The sequence below is a fragment of the Sciurus carolinensis genome, chromosome 5 (assembly GCF_902686445.1).
Source record: "Sciurus carolinensis chromosome 5, mSciCar1.2, whole genome shotgun sequence".
NCBI classification, from domain to species: domain Eukaryota; kingdom Metazoa; phylum Chordata; class Mammalia; order Rodentia; family Sciuridae; genus Sciurus; species Sciurus carolinensis.
The window spans coordinates 112522435-112538457 of NC_062217.1; the positions used below are offsets into that span (position 1 = coordinate 112522435).

Below are 16023 nucleotides of genomic sequence, written 5' to 3' on the forward strand. Positions count from 1 at the left end.
TCTGGCTGGGTGGAGGGAGTCATTTACCAATGGAGAAGGGTGGAAAGAAACACTTTCTTGGAAGACTCTGTTTAGGACTTGATGAATTATCTGAGAATCTAAGTGGAAATATATATAACTGGAGAAGGGGAGCGTGTAGGTGAAAAATCTCTAAACAATTCCAATTGCAAAGAGAGGATATCAAAGATAAAACAGACTTTGTTTTAGAATAAATCCCTGTCACAGTAAACATATCATTTTCTTTAGCTGGAAATTCTTTTATGTCCATTAACTATTAAGATGCAAATATGCCTTGGGAGAGTCATTATAAAACTGTTTATCAATTCAGCACACAGCCCATAACTCTCAGTGAAAAGGGGTTTAATGGAAAGAGGAAGGAATATGGCAGGCAAATCCTCTACCCTATTCTTAGAAAACCAGTACCACTATCCTTCCTTTGGGTCTCCCTTTCCTTCTACACAACTAACCACACATGTTACTGAAGCTCTGTCATGTGCCAAGCACCATACTGAATTCGCGGTATTCAACAGAGAATGAAATTTGGTCTTTCCTTCTGGCATTTCAGTTACCATTATCATTGCCAGATGCATGCAACTATGTAACATCTATTTGAAGCACCAATTATAAGCAGAGAAGTATCAGGCAAAAAGTTAACTGACATGATTTAAAAGTTAGTCCTAGAATGATAAAACTTAAGGTGAAGAACAATTTTTGCTGCTGCTAAAAACAGCAATGACAAAACCACCACCACTCCTGGTACTCAGGGTGAAGCTCAGAGGTAGAGTGCTTGCCTTGCATGTGCAGAACCCTGGGGTCAATTTCCAGCACTGCAAAAATAAAACATCCCAACAGTGCACAGTAGCACAAGCCTGTAATCCCAGTGACTTGGGAGTTTGAGGTAGGAGATAGCAAATTTGAGGCCAGCCTGGGCAAGTTAGCAAGAGCCTGTCACAAAATAAAAATAAAAAGGATGGGATGCATGTCAGTGGTAGAATACCCCTGGATTCAATTCCCAGCACCACAAAAAAAAAAAAAAAAAAAAATCACAACAAACAAAAATTCCACACAAAAATCCAACCCCCACACACACACCACTTGCTTTTTGGTTCACCTGAGGGAAGCTAATCTTTATGACCTCTTTCCAAACCTATTTAGCTAATAACATAATAGTCCTATTTACTTATTAGGATGATTAGTAGATTAGGGTAGCAGGTTTTTGGCAAAAGGTCCTAAAGAGTATTTTTTTCAGGTGGTTTTCTTAAGATTCCATTTCACACTTCCCAAAGCAATTCCTGTTCCTTTTTTGAGTTTTAAATTGTACTGAATTCGATTTATTCTCTCCTAATTGAGAATACTCTGATGTATTTACTAAAATTACTTGCTTTGAGTTCCTAAAATCTTTCTGAAATTATGTTTACATTTATTGTACTTGAATTTCTACTTTGAACTATATAGTCTTTTACCAATAGTCAGAGGAAACTATTTTATGTTAGTTTCATGAAATTCTTGAAAAAATAATTACTATTACCTTGTGACAGTATTACATTTCCAAGAATATGATTTGTTCCTTAAACATACATTTTTTTTTTTTTTTTGTAGTGAGTGGTACTGGGGATTGAACTCAAGGGCTCAATTTACCACTGAGCTACACCCCTAGTTATTTTTGTTTTGAGAGAGGGTCTTGCACAGGCTGGCCTCAAACTTGTGATCCTCCTGCCTCGGCCTCCCAAAATGTTGGGAATACAAGTTTATAACACTGTACCCAGTACATCTACCATTTAATAAACTCACAGTGCTAACTACATTTTTTGACTTTTGCCAGAATCTGTGCAGTGGATGTCTGTTTTACAGATGAGAATACCAAGATATGGAGAGATGTAAAACCTTAAGGTTACAAAGACACTCAGATTCTAAATGGAGGAGCTGCTAGATCTATAAACACAAAGTGGCAAAGTTTTGCAAATTCCTTATGCTAGCATTTATTTTAGGACATCCTACTGCCATTAACTATTCATTATACAAATGCTACAGATGAAAAGTAGATTTTCTTGAATATCTTAGGTTCTTTCTACTTGACGAGAATACAGCAATTCCGAAGTGTTTTCAAAGGAACATTAGTTCCCCCACAAGCCTGGAGACAAAGCAGTTCCGCATCAAATGTTTGACATACATTCCATACTACTGTGATTCTTTCAAAGATTCAAAGAGATCTGAGTAGCCCTTTAAGAAAGAAACTTGTTTAACTTCCTTCAACCACAGAGCCAGTTTCATGAAGCTCTGAAAGGTTGTTAAAGATTTTTTTTTTTTTTCATTTTATTCTCTAGCCCTCGGGGATGTTTATCCAGAGATACCATGAGGTTAAAAACATGTCCTAATTTAAATATACACACCTTATAATTGGATAGCACTTTAGTATTTACCAAAAAGAAAACAAAAACAAAAGTAAAAAACCCCAACCTCCTCCTATCCTCAGGTGTCATTTGGAGGTACTGTTATTTTTATTCCACATTTGCAAAGAAAGGTCTAGAGTTGTTAGGAATTTTCTCAATGCCTTGCAGCCACAGAGGGTCAAACCGAAACTCAAATTCAGACTTTCTCAAACCACCTTAAATATACTCCCTTTTTGAAGCTAAAAGCCAATCCATAGGTTCTGGATTTAAGAGTGCAGATCAAGTTAGACCAACAATGAAGAGATGATCCACAACCACAGTGTCAGATTTGTTCTCTTGACCAGCTTTGTCACTATCCTGCTGTCTCTGCTGCCTCACCTGTGTAATGGCAGGACGGGGCTCACAGGAGCCTAACCTGCCCCTTCAGCTCTTGGAAATTGGTAGATCTTCATTGGTTGTGACTTCCACCGGGCACAAAGCTGAGCTGAGCTTGCCCTTCCTTACCCTTATGTCCATCACACCACTATGTGCTGAATATCACTGCTTATTATGTATATCAAACTTATTGCTACCACACTTATACTTGGTCTTTTACTTTCTTCTTTCAGTATTCAATGTCTGAATTTGATTCTGAAAGAGATTTTGCAACCCTATCAAATTTTTCAGTAGCTAAGAATTGGATAATTCTTCTTGGCCAACGGCTGACCTCACTCAGCTGTTGTCTCGTAAACCTGCCTTGCAGAATTGTATTTCATAGAGCTGCCTATTTGGTTTTTACTTTTCATGGCTGAATTGCATTCCTTGTTATGTCCCGTCTATAGTTCTTTAAATCTGTAAGTATACCCCCATCCCACTAGAATTCTGCAAGCTAAAATTGCATACATACACACACACAAACATACACATATATATATATATATATATATATATATATTTTTTTTTTTTTTTTTTTTTTTTTTTAATTTACAAAAGACACTTTATAGGAACTTGCAATTTAAGGTCAAAGTTGAAGGCTGGGGATAGAGCTCAGTTGGTAGAGTGCTTGCCTGGCAAGCACAAGGCCTTGGGTTCAAATCCCCAGCATGGCAAAAAAAGAAGAAGAAAGATCAAAGTTGAACCAAAGCTACTCTGAACCCAAACTGAAAGAACTTGACTCTTAATTTCAATTTTCTTTCTTTCTGTCTCCCCCACCCTCTTGCTCTTACATGTATTCTCTCCTTTCTCTGTTCTTCTTCTTCTCATAGTTTCTTTCTTTTTAGATTGCAAATTTCATTGCAAAACGTAAGAATCTAACTGGTGCTGGAATTGAGAGATTGATTTTGTATGTATATTAAGGTAACCTGTATGTAATAAGTACTGAGATAAAAGACAGTAGAAGATTGAGGACCTATAACCCGACTGGCCCTCTGAGGAGCTCTCTTGCCGCCACCTGCATACCTGTGAGCTAACAACACACCTAGATAAGGCTCCTTTGGTCCTTTGCTCCCACTGCTCTGCTGAAGCTGCTGAAACCTCTGTTCTACTCTGTATCTCTGCCCCATTGTTCACCTGGGTCATTAAATGAAAACATTGTGGAGACTTGTTTTCATTACATTTCTTCTTTTTTTTGAAAAATTAATTTGAACATTCTTTCACCTACATTAATGTCTTATAGTAGACTAAAGGAAGAGGAGAAAAAGAAGGAAAAAGCAAAGAAGAGAAACGAAGAGATCAGTCTTGGTATTAATCTCCTGATATTTACTCTATTTGTATAGATTAAGTTTAAAATTTTATTTTTCCATATTACAAACTCATTCTTCGTTCTCAATATAAACTGGTACTATTTGTTGATTATTATTTTTACTTGCTTCCAAAAGCTGCTGTTAAACTCAGCAACCTGGGATATCAATGTGATGATCTCTCACTAGTTCTTATAGATAGATTTATTCACATCATGCCTATGGTTTCATGGAGATGAGCATTTGCCACAGATGCATAAGGGCTTACTCAAATTGGCAACACTAAATCCAACTAAAATGACAATCAAAGCTCTGGTGAGACCATCAGGCAAATGAGTCAGAAGTCAAAACTGTCATTAAAGTTGTAGGAGTCCTTTTAGATTCAAAATTTCAAAATGATTGGTTTGGGGATTTGCAGTAATGTAGAAATGCTAATTTATGCATCAGAGAACAACAAACACATGATTGGGCAAATGTGGCTTGGCAGAGTTCATGTAAGGAATCTTAGCTGACAGTAACAGTAAGTAGAATTAAATGTCTATTGTAACTTCAAAAAATCTCAATCTTCAAGAATTGATTTTTAAATATATTCCATGGAGAAAGCAGTAGCCCTTCTACTCTGTATTGATTAGACTACATCTAGAATACTGTGCTCAATACACCTAAATTCTAGATTGATATGCACAAGTTGAAAGGCATATAGGGGACCAAGTTGGTGAGAGGAATGGCAGGAGGAAATGGCAATGATACACCTAGAGGAAAAACAAAAAAGACAGTTTAAGAAAAAGCCAGGAAACCTATTTTAAATAAGTGTTACATGGGAAAGGTAGATTTTGTTCTAAATAGCATTTAGAACTCAGTTCCTTCATGAACTTGGTCAAATATATCAGAGCCCAAATCAAATGATTAGAAGCCAAATGATTAGAAGGAAAGTCAATAAAATGGGGAATTTTTGAAGACCCGAGTTGTTCAAATTTGACTAGGCAGTTTTGAGAATCAGGGAAATTCTATCATGTGAGGCATTTGGGCAACAGAGCTCCTAAGCAAATGAGATTCTAGCACCAAATATTTGTTCAGGTTGAGTGACCTTTAAGACATTCTTTCAACATCAAATTCTATGACATTATAGAATCAAGTCATTTAGGAAACACCCATAAAGTAAGAAATAATTTTTAAAAAGATGGATAAAATTAAAATTTGTCTGTTAAACACATATAATTAAAATTTGTTAATTTTGAATTTGCAAGCTGAGATAAAGGAAATGATTGTGATTTCTAGTTAAATAGCTGGATCAATTTTATTCAAATTTAGAGATTCAAAATGAATCTTGTTTTGAAATTATTTGATTAGTTATCTGCATATATAAGACTGTTATATAGTCCATTCAAACTTGGCCTCTCATCAGTGTGGCTAACTTTGGATATTTTGTTAAAAGACCAATACATTTTTTTATGTCTGTTTGTCATATTTCATAATAATTTCATTTGAAAAGTAAACTTTTGACATGTTTTATATGTATATACATCCACATAAGAATATCATCTCTTTTATCTTCTGCACACAAAATATAACTCTGAAATGTTGTATGAAAACACACTGTATGAAAGCAAGACATATTACTTTAAAATTCCTAAAGCAGTTATAACGATGATCTACTTGGAGATAGAAGGGAGGTAAACATTTATCGGATAGTTTAGAGATAAAGAAAAAAAATGAATTAAAAAACCATTTAAATTTATCAAAACATTTATAAATGATAAGGTAGGTCCTTTCAGGTCCCTGAAGACCACAGAGCATTAGCTCTCCTGGGTTCACAGTCCATAGCCATAATACACTTATAATAAGAGGTCCTTAAATACTGAAAAAGTTAAAATGACCTAGGATCAGGTAGGCTTTTCCACTATTTAGGTTCCCAGTGAAATTTGTGCAAATCAAAGAATGAACCAAAAATTAAAGTAGGTACAACAACAACAACAACAACAACAACAAAGAAGACAACCAGCAGCAACACGAAGATGGATCCTAGAGAAAAGTACCTTGAGAAGTAGCAAATTGAGGGTACAATAAATAATGTAAAGAGTTAAATGATTCAAGAAACAAAACTTAAATATAGATTCTGCAACAGCAAACATTTCATTTTTTCTGTGAGACTCCAAAATTTGTCATCTTTACAATGTTTCTTCACTTATAAAAATGCTAATTTTCCAATGGACCTTTTAAATATGCCATGTATTCATGTATATATATAGTATGACCTGATCAAAAGCATTTTGTTTTAATTAAGGCACAAAATGGATTCTTTAAACATATGAGGTATAGTTTCAATCATTTTGATCTTTTTATCAAATCATTACTAAATGTTTGGATCTTGACAATACTTTTGTTCAGGCTGAGTTTTCACTATTAGTTGAAGATCAAAAGGAAATTTTACTGCAGAACTTATAATAAATCTTAGAATGGGCATTTGATAACTTACCTGTAAGGATACCTCTTCTTATTTTATAAAATATTTTAACTATAAATATTAATCAATTTTCCCTTTTAGATTTCTGATGAAAACAGTACAGACATCAGTTTTCTGCTTGACAGAAACAATAGAAAATAATCCAGATAACTAGTGGTATTTTTCTATTTTAAAGTTGGAAAATGGGTTCAAAGAATGAGACTTAAGACAAGAGTACTAAATATGCATTCTTTAAATAATACAGAAATTAATAATCTCAAGACAATTTGAAAAGTTAGTAACTCAAAGAAGTGTTACATTGCAAAGATAAGAAATGAAAGATAAAGCTGGTAGTTAGGTTTCATCACAGTAAAAATTTACAAATACCTTCTTCAACATCTGAGATATACTCGCCATCACTGAGCATTTCAGGGGCGTTGGCTTTACGAACTGCATGATTTAAGCGAACAATATAAGTGTATGGAAAATACATACTCCTGATACCAAAACAAAACATTTCAATTTATTTCAAAATATTTCCAAAAACATTTTTGCAATGAACATTTTTCAGGAACCAACAAAAACATAATTCTTAATTGTTATGAACTCAAAGGACACTTTCTTACCTTCATCATCGGACATATCAAGAACTTCATTCATCGTTTCTGGAACGTTCATTTGTGCTTCTCTGTGATGGTCTAGTAACAAAAAATCAATCACTTCAGTGTGAGCATTTTAAGGTATCCACTTTGCTGTACTTTTGCATGGTCTGAGGAATGTGCCATTGTTACTTATGGTTTGGATCTTTTTTATCCTTTTTTTTTTTTTTTTTCCTTGTGGTACCAGAAATTGAACCCAGGGATACTCTACCATTGAGCCTCATCTGCAGCCCTTTTAAAATTGTTTTCTTTTTAGTATTAAGACAGGGTTTCAGTAAGGTGGCCGGGCTGGTCTCAAACCTGTCATCCTCCTTTAGCCTTCTGAATAGCTGGAATTATAGACATGTTCCACTGCACCTAGGCTGGTTTGGATACTTAATGTCCCTCAAAAGTTCATGCACTGACTTGGTCCCCAGTGTAGCAGTGTTTAAACTTAGGGACTTTGGGAAGTGATTGGTTCATTAGGGTTCTGATCTCATGGACAGATTAATGTATCAATGGTAGGGCCAACTAGGTAGGGTCTACGTGGGGAAAGTAGGTCTTTGATTGGTATATTGAAGGGTATATTTTGACCTTGGCCCCTTCCTTTCTGGGTCTCTCTCTGCTTCCTGGCAGCACAAGGTAAGCAGCTTTGCTCTAACATATGCTCCCTGCCATGATGTTTTGCATGGCCACAGGCCCAAGGCAATGAGGCCAAGCCACCATGAACTGAAACTTTTTAAATACTAAGTCAAAATGAAAATTTCCTCAAGTTGAGTTTCTCACAAAATGGAAAGTTGACTAACACAACCACTAAAGGTCTTGGCTGAAAATAAGCCCAATTAACAGCCAGAAATATTTTTATTAATGGTGCCAGGATTCCTATTTAATTTGTCTTCTCTTATGTATACTTTTAATTCCTAAATCAAATTATTAAAGTTGCATAAATTACATGATTTTTACAAGTAGGTGCCTGAAAAAAGAGAGACAATGTACTTCCAGGATCATTTTAACCTCAAAAAATGTTAAAGAACAGATGGATGTTTTTGAAAGCACATTGGTGGGCATTGCTCCTGAGTGGATGGCTGGAGATGTGGGTCAGTAAGAGAGCCCTGGAAGCCTAGGATTAGGCAGGAGGGTGGTAGGAGCCTCAGGTAAGCCAGACCCCAGAACTCTGGGGAGGCTTTTCTGCCACGACCATGCATCTCAATGTGCAAGTTTGGTACTGGGTCTTGGGCAGGAGGTGGGGGCCTTCTGTCAGGGTTTGGGGGATTCACTTTAAAGAACAGCATGTTACAGAACAGTAGCCTTAATGACTCTTCCTCTTGTTCTCTGATAACTTTGTATTTATATAGATCATATTCATCCCAAAGACACCATCAGCATTACTTGTTAAAAAAAATTTAAGTAACTTTTAAAAATAAGTTTAAAAATAAGTTGCCTTTTGATTCTGAGAAATGAAAAACTAACGGTAGAGTTACAAAGATTTGCATTTAAATTAAAAACAAAGTCATGTTGTTAAAAATAAGAAAGGGTATATGTTGTTTCTTAGGCATAATTCTTTTTTAATTGTCAATGGACCTTTATTTAATTTATTTATATGTGTGAGAATTGAACCCAGTGCCTCACACATGCTAGGCAAGTGCCCTATCACTGAGCCACAACCCCAGCCAGAGATAATTCTTGATAAGTGTAATTTATACTTCCATCCCCAGTAATTGTGTTGAAATAAGACATTATTTGGTGCCTCTTTGGCTAACACTAAAATAAATTGTTAAAAAAGAAATTTTAATTTTAGAAGAGTTTTAGATTGACAGAAAAAATTGTGTAGATAGTAAAGAGAGTTCTCATATACCTCACACTGAGTTTCCCTGATCATTAAAATCTTGTATTAGTATGGTATATTTGTCACAATAACCAATATTGATACGTTAAAGTTTGTATTTTATTCATATTTCCTTCATTTTAACATAATGTCCTTTTCTATCCCAGGATTGCATCCAGGATAGCACACATTGTATTTAGTTGTCATGTCTCCTTGGGCTTCTTTTGGCTATAACAGTTTCTCAGACTTTCCTTGGTTTTGATGACTTTGATAGCCTAGAGTTATACTTGCAAGGTGTTTTAGATAATTATCACCCAACTGGGGTTTGTCTTGCGTTTTCTTTTATGATTAGAATGGGGTTAGAGGTTTTTGGGAAGAAGACTGCAAAAGTAAAGCACTTATCATGTCAAGGGTACGTACCATTGACAAGACTTATGACTTGACGTTGACCTTGATCATCTGGCTGAGGCAGTTTGTCAGGTTTGTCTAAAGTTATTTTCCTGCATGTATGTGTGTGTGTGTGTGTGTGTGTGTGTGTGTGTGTGTGTTTTTAATCACAATGCTCAGCCCGTGTGGAAGCAGTAGGAAATTATGTTCTACACTTCCTTGAGAGTGAAGTACTTTCATAAATTATTTGAATTTCTTTTGCCTGAGAAATTTGTGTCTCTTTCTCATTTATTTATATCAGTATGGACTTAGGAATATTTGTTTTATACTTTGTCCTAAACTCCAATCCAATTTTTAGCATTAATTTTGCTCAAATCGTTCCCCTTTGGTCACTTGGAACTCTCGGTTGATTCATGTGTCTCCGTGGCATACCCTAAACATTGTGTGTGTGCATTTGTTGTTCATTTATTTTTGTTGGTGGTGGGAGAGTATTCCCTACTTGACAGCACTATAAGATGTTCCAGGCCCATCCAGTATATTTCCTTCTCTAGTACTAGTTTTGTCCAGGTGTCCAAGGAGCTCTGGTTCCTTTTATTAAAGAATGGTACTAGAAACTGACATTGGTATGCAAAGGTATTCAACTGGTAGCTTTTGGAGAAAGCATTTTAAATAATGCAATTAAAAACTGATAGGAATCACAACTTCTAAAGTGCAGTTTCTCTCCATTCCGTTTCTTATGCTGCCATGATTGTGACCTCATTCACTAAAGCATCTTTCTCAGAATTGCCACATCATACCCTGTTCACATAGAGCAGGTTTTCTTCTTTTCAAACCTTGGAAAGACTAATAAAGTATTCTTATAGAGAAATGGCTGTCAAGGAGCCAGTTTGTGGCTGCAGGAAGATTGTGCCTGTGGTGGAGGTCAAGCTATGTTTACTAGTTTAAGATTAAAGACTCTACCCTAGACTATATCAGTCCAGTCTAAGGTAATTCACAAGTAACTGCTAAAGCTGGGCTGACAAGGTAGTGTCTTAGTTTGAGATAAAGTCTCAAATACCCTAATGCTGGACTAAGTCTTAGGGACTTCAATGGCCTTTCTAATCAATGTGAGTACTTCCTCTGGTGGAAGCCTTGTTTTCTTTGTTAGGCAAAATGGACCTTTTCTGTTAGCATGCACAGTGTCTTTTTCTCAAAGAAAGTCACCAAGTCAGCTGATGACACGAAGTGAAGTGATATTCCTATATATGTTACATCTTCTGAGGGGAACCTGACATCTTTCAGAAGATTTTCTAAAGTTATAGCTTTTCTTTGTCTATGACTCTATTTTCTCTGAAGCTTTTTGTTTTTATTATTTCAAAGAAACATTTTGAATTTTGTTAGGGGGTAATTTAATAGAGTAAGATTTACATTTGAACAATTTTTACTACTTTCAATACGCTCACGCTTTCAGAAATAGCAGTCTCATATTTATTGCAAGCACTTTAAATCTTGTATAGCATTGTGACACTTGGTCATTGTTAAATAGCTTGTCTTCTTCCCTCCTTCCCCATCCTACAGAAAGCTATGTGGAATATCTATAAAATTAAGGCTAATAAACATTGTTTGTTTAAACTCTTTTACTTGAGAGCTTAATAACATGTTACAAGAAAATGAAATACTCAAGAAGTGTATGAATCAACATATAGGAATTTATTACTTAGATAAACTACATCTTGAGGTTGGAAATGTATCCTGGTTGGTAACCACTGCTGTAAGTCCTTCAGAACACCTGTTTTATTTTTTTCTAAACTGTACAATTTCTCTATTAGGACCAACAGGCTTATTTTTTAAGTTTCTAAAGCCTATACATTGTCAAATAACTCAGTCTGCAGGTAGCTACAGATACTCTCAGGCCATGTTTTTTAAATATAAAACACCATGTACATAAGATGATTTGGATGAACTAACTATGCTTCCCTTCAAGTATGGAGGTGATAGAAAGGAAAAGGAGACTGAACTGATTATCACAAATGTCCCAGAATCCTAAAATCACATTGTATAGCCTCAGTCTCAAGGCTACATGTTAAGTCATAGAGTCAGAAATAACTCAAATAAACTTCTGATAAGGACTAGTATCTGCCCTTGGTTCCAAAGTTATCAAATCCTAATACAGTGCAAAGTTTCCAGATGGGGTTAAAAAGAAAAGATTTATCCTAGAGGCTGCAGCTTATTATAGGGTCTCCTGGTAAATGTTTACTTTAAAATTTAACAAAACATCATATTATTTTTTTCCTATAAAAGCTTCAATAAGTGGACAAAAAGTAGTGAGAATGGTAATCAAAACCAATTTTGATCCTATCTGTAATTATTTTAAAAATATACAATTTTTTTTTAACAATAATGATATGTAACCATGTATCATTTGTGTATTAAGCTATCTCCCCGTCTCTTAGGCAACTTTTTTTTTTTTTGGATAATGGGGACTGAACCCAAGAGTGCTTTACCACTGATCTACATTCCCAGTCCCCTTTAACTTGAGAATAGGATATTGCTTTGTTGCTTAGGGCCTCACTAAGTTGCTAAGGATGGCCTCAAACTTCTGATCCCTTACAGGAAAGTGCCACCAAGTCTCGTGTTGTGCAACTTTAAAAAAAGTATTTTTACATTTCAAAGTTTCATTTGTATCAGGAATGAGAGTTTTGGTATCCTGACGGCCAAACAATGAGATGACATTTTGAAGAAATGGCACTTAGTCTGAATGGCACAAAGAAAGTTCATCTTAGAAAAGCCCAGGAAACCTCTAGCCCGAGAACTGACTCCCAGGGAAACAAAGGTCTGCATCCACTACTTACAGTCGTGGTCATGGTCTCTTCCGTCACTACCTTCAGGGTGTCAACCACTGAGATGTACCCAAGGCGCCGCGCAATGGCAAGGGCAGTATTCCCATTCTGGCAATGGGAAAACATGGACAAAGAATTAACAAGCCTTATTTCACACTTTTTACCTACACAAAATGTGAAGGCAAGTGTTTCATCAGACCTATCGAATTGTTTGGTTTTAGTAGAGACACCTTACCTATAACCCACCTAACCTGTTTCTACTCATCAGCAAAGTCTGGATAGGTACACATGGAATCCAAGAGTAATGTTCTCAGTAAGCAATCAATGGAAACAGACCCATTTTTTCCCCCTTACATATATACTTCCTATTAGACAGCAATGCAATTAATAGTATTAAAGTGTGAAACACTAATTATATTTCTCTCTGAATGGTTCACAACAATATGGGTATTGCCCTTTTTCAATCATTCTTCTGAATGCTCTGTTTATGCCTATCAATAGAAAAGCAACACATGTATTCAATGAATGATACAGAAGAGTCCAGATGCACCATCTCCTCCCTCTTCCCTTACGCTGGCCCACAGCTTACCACAGTGAGCTCATTGGGGGAGGCATTGTTTTGAAGCAAGACATTTATTATATGTGTATGTCCCTGTTGAGCTGCTTGATGTAATGGCGTATACCCATTCTGTGGAAGAAAGATGGAAGAAATGACTCTTACTTTCTCAGATACAAAATAAATAACTTTAGTGAAAAGAAAGGAGAAGGGAGTTTACCTTTGTTTTGGCATTAACTTTTGCAGAATGCTGGAGAAGGAAATTAACAATCTTGATATTTCCATAGTGGCAGCCCACATGTAGTGGTGTGTATCCCATCTGTAATTACATTTTTTTTCCAAAAAGAAACATCATAAGTATGCTTTTAGTAACAGCTATCCTAAATAGAAGCAAAATTATTATTTAGCCTTTTCTGGAGCTGAAAAAAGATGTTTTTCCATTTCTATATAAAAAAATTACACTTGATCACTCTCAGAGCTAGTCTTAATTATAAATAACAATATCACCTCATGTAAAAATAGTTATTTACTTTTCCCAATGGTTCTCACTTGTATTAGCTCATTTTATTCTCCTAACAACTGTTCAAGACAGAAAGGAAAGATGGAGCAATCCACAGCCTACACAGGCTAACCCACCATCTGCCTGGCAAGGATCAGAGAGTGCTTTATGGGCAAACTAGACTAGCATTTACACTCTACCCTCTAAATGTTTGAAGTCTAGGTTAAAAAAAAAAAAGGAAAAGAAATGTTTAAATGATAAGGCAAGGATGAGGATGTTCAGAATGCATGATGGAGATAGAGTCACAGAAACACTAACGAGGAAGAGATTGCTGAGTGCTGGTAGCTGGAGAACTTGATCTAGGTGTATCTGTTCTAGTTTAAGTCTCCTGCTCTCCTCACTGGAATCTCACAGTTTGAAAGCCACTGATTTAGACAAAGCAACAGATCTTTTCTCAGATTAGTACCCCAGGATGGAGTGGTGGGGGAGAAGGGTTATAAGTTCATTCTTTCATTCTCTCCTTCCCTGTGTGTATATGTGCAAATAATATGTATATAATTATTTGAAAAAAAAAAAGGATATTCTGGATCCTTTTCTAGATGGTGACACTTGTTGTAAGAGATACTACACAATTTCTGGGGCCTGTTCAATCTCTCGTCATGAGAGGAAGCACCAGCTGACCGAAAGAACACAAACTTTTACTGCAAATTTCTAAGCAGGGATTGAAGGAGAAAGGTCCATATTTTCCAGGCTTCTAATGTGGCATGTGTCTTTATGGTGACCCCAGCAAGTGGGTCACTATAAATTTGAAAAGGGGATGCCCAGACCACAGCCATAGCTGAAGGTGAAGATATCTCACCAGGGATGTGCTGCCCTGTAGACCTGCCTCTGATCAGACTCCCTTCCAAAACCAAGCTGTCAACACACTTATGCTGCCCAGACTCTCCCTGGTAAGTGCACCATAACCACACAGATATAGGAGATGGACTTATCACCCCTAAATCCATGTTATGCATGATTGAGGATATTCCTTTTCTGGTGACCAGAATTGCTTGCCTACTTTGCAGGGTGGTTCTTTCTTGGAACTGAGGAATCAGATGGTGCATCCATGATCAGAATGCTGGTAAGGGAGACTTGAATGTAGTTTGTCCAATCAATTCTTAGTACAATTAGTTTAACTGAAGTAACTTTATTCTCAAGTTCAGTGGTAGGTAAAGAGGTCAAAACAATGTAGACAATATTTGAAAACTCTAAATATTCAAGAGCTATTCAAGTTTTTAGTCTACCTGCTTAAGTAACATGTAACAGTTTCCAAAGGTGGTAGTGTTAATGTATTAGATTTTTTGAGAAACTGAATCACTTTAAATATTTAAACATACTGTTTGTATTTATTCTTAAAGCTTTCCATCATACTCTTATTAAAACCCTGTCATTATATTAAACTATGAGGACTTACCTGATTCAGGTCTCCCCAATCCCCTTTTATTAATCTTTGATCTCATTTTCTAGTCTTTCCCTTGTTCACTGTGCTCTGGTACACTAGTCTTCTTACTATTCCATAAGCACTAAAGCAGTATTTTATTAAAGATGTATATGCATGGTCAGGAAGATTCAACTTGCACTCAGATTCACTGGGGATAGGGGTTGGTAGTCAGAGCATTCTCATATAAGATGGTTCCTTGTAAGGATATACACAGAGGATGTGATTTGAAAAATTCTTTCCAACTAGCAGTAATAAGTGTTGAAAAGACTAACTGTTCTTTCTTGAGCAGTTTTGCCTCTTTGTCCCAGTGCTGCCTCATTTATGATACTACTATATACTGAAATAAAACTTTTTCTTCTTTTGGGCAAACCTGAGTAGGGCTCTGCAAAACCCTAAGAAATGTATCCCAGAGTCCTTAATAATTTTCTTTTCCTTTTCTCTCTATTGATTACAAAGTGGTGAATGTTCACATCTATTCACTGATCAGGCTGCAGCTTCAACCAATGAGAAAACGGAGGGAGCAACTCCATGGTTGAGAGTATGAACTCTGGAGGCAAGGCATGGAATCCAGGTCTGCCACTTACTGTCTGTGCGACTTTGGGCAAGTTATTGAACCTTTCTGTGTTGGCTTATGCACTGTGAAATGGAATTTGATAACAGAAGCAATCTTACAGTATTGTCTTAATATGCTAACAGAAACAATATTTGGCACATGGCTTTAGCTGTTATCATTTCATGCCTAAAACAGTGTGTGGTATATCATGATACCCAATACATATTTTAAACCTTGGTCAATAAATGATTAAAAGAAGGAAAACAGGAAGCAGGAAAAGATCTACAGGAAAGACTGTGTCATCCTTGCTGAATGGGATGGCTGTATTGTGTAGGAACAGAAAACAGGTTCAGATGGGATATTCTGACTGGTATTTCCAATCTATGTTATCAGATGGGATATTCTGACTGGTATTTCCAATCTATGTTATCCTGTTACAATATTTTATTTAGTAGTACTTAGGAACTACCCCACCTCCCATCCATGACTTGAGAGAAAGAGTGGACAACCTCTTTCTCCCTTATCTTCCAAAATCTGTGTGTCTCTAGGACTCTATCCACAAAGTCAAATAGCAAGTACAAACACCCCAACTCTTTGCACTTCTGTCCTACTCTAATTATGGGACAATCGCAGCCTTGCTTCCTTTTGGTGACTGTGATCTTTCCTGAGGTGGGAAAAAAAAGGAAAGGAAAAAATTTTATAAGAGACAGAT

At 36.1% G+C, this 16023-nt stretch overlaps 1 protein-coding gene across 1 annotated transcript in view; it reads right to left on the minus strand.

Annotated features, from left to right (window-relative positions):
• The window catches only part of Ank3 (ankyrin 3), a 320745-nt gene that overhangs the window by 111474 nt on the left and 193248 nt on the right, over window positions 1-16023 (minus strand). Inside the window, 6 exon segments of the mRNA XM_047553901.1 lie at window positions 6939-7001; window positions 7178-7231; window positions 7234-7249; window positions 12233-12328; window positions 12810-12908; window positions 12997-13095. Coding sequence (XP_047409857.1) covers window positions 6939-7001; window positions 7178-7231; window positions 7234-7249; window positions 12233-12328; window positions 12810-12908; window positions 12997-13095 — 427 coding nt within the window.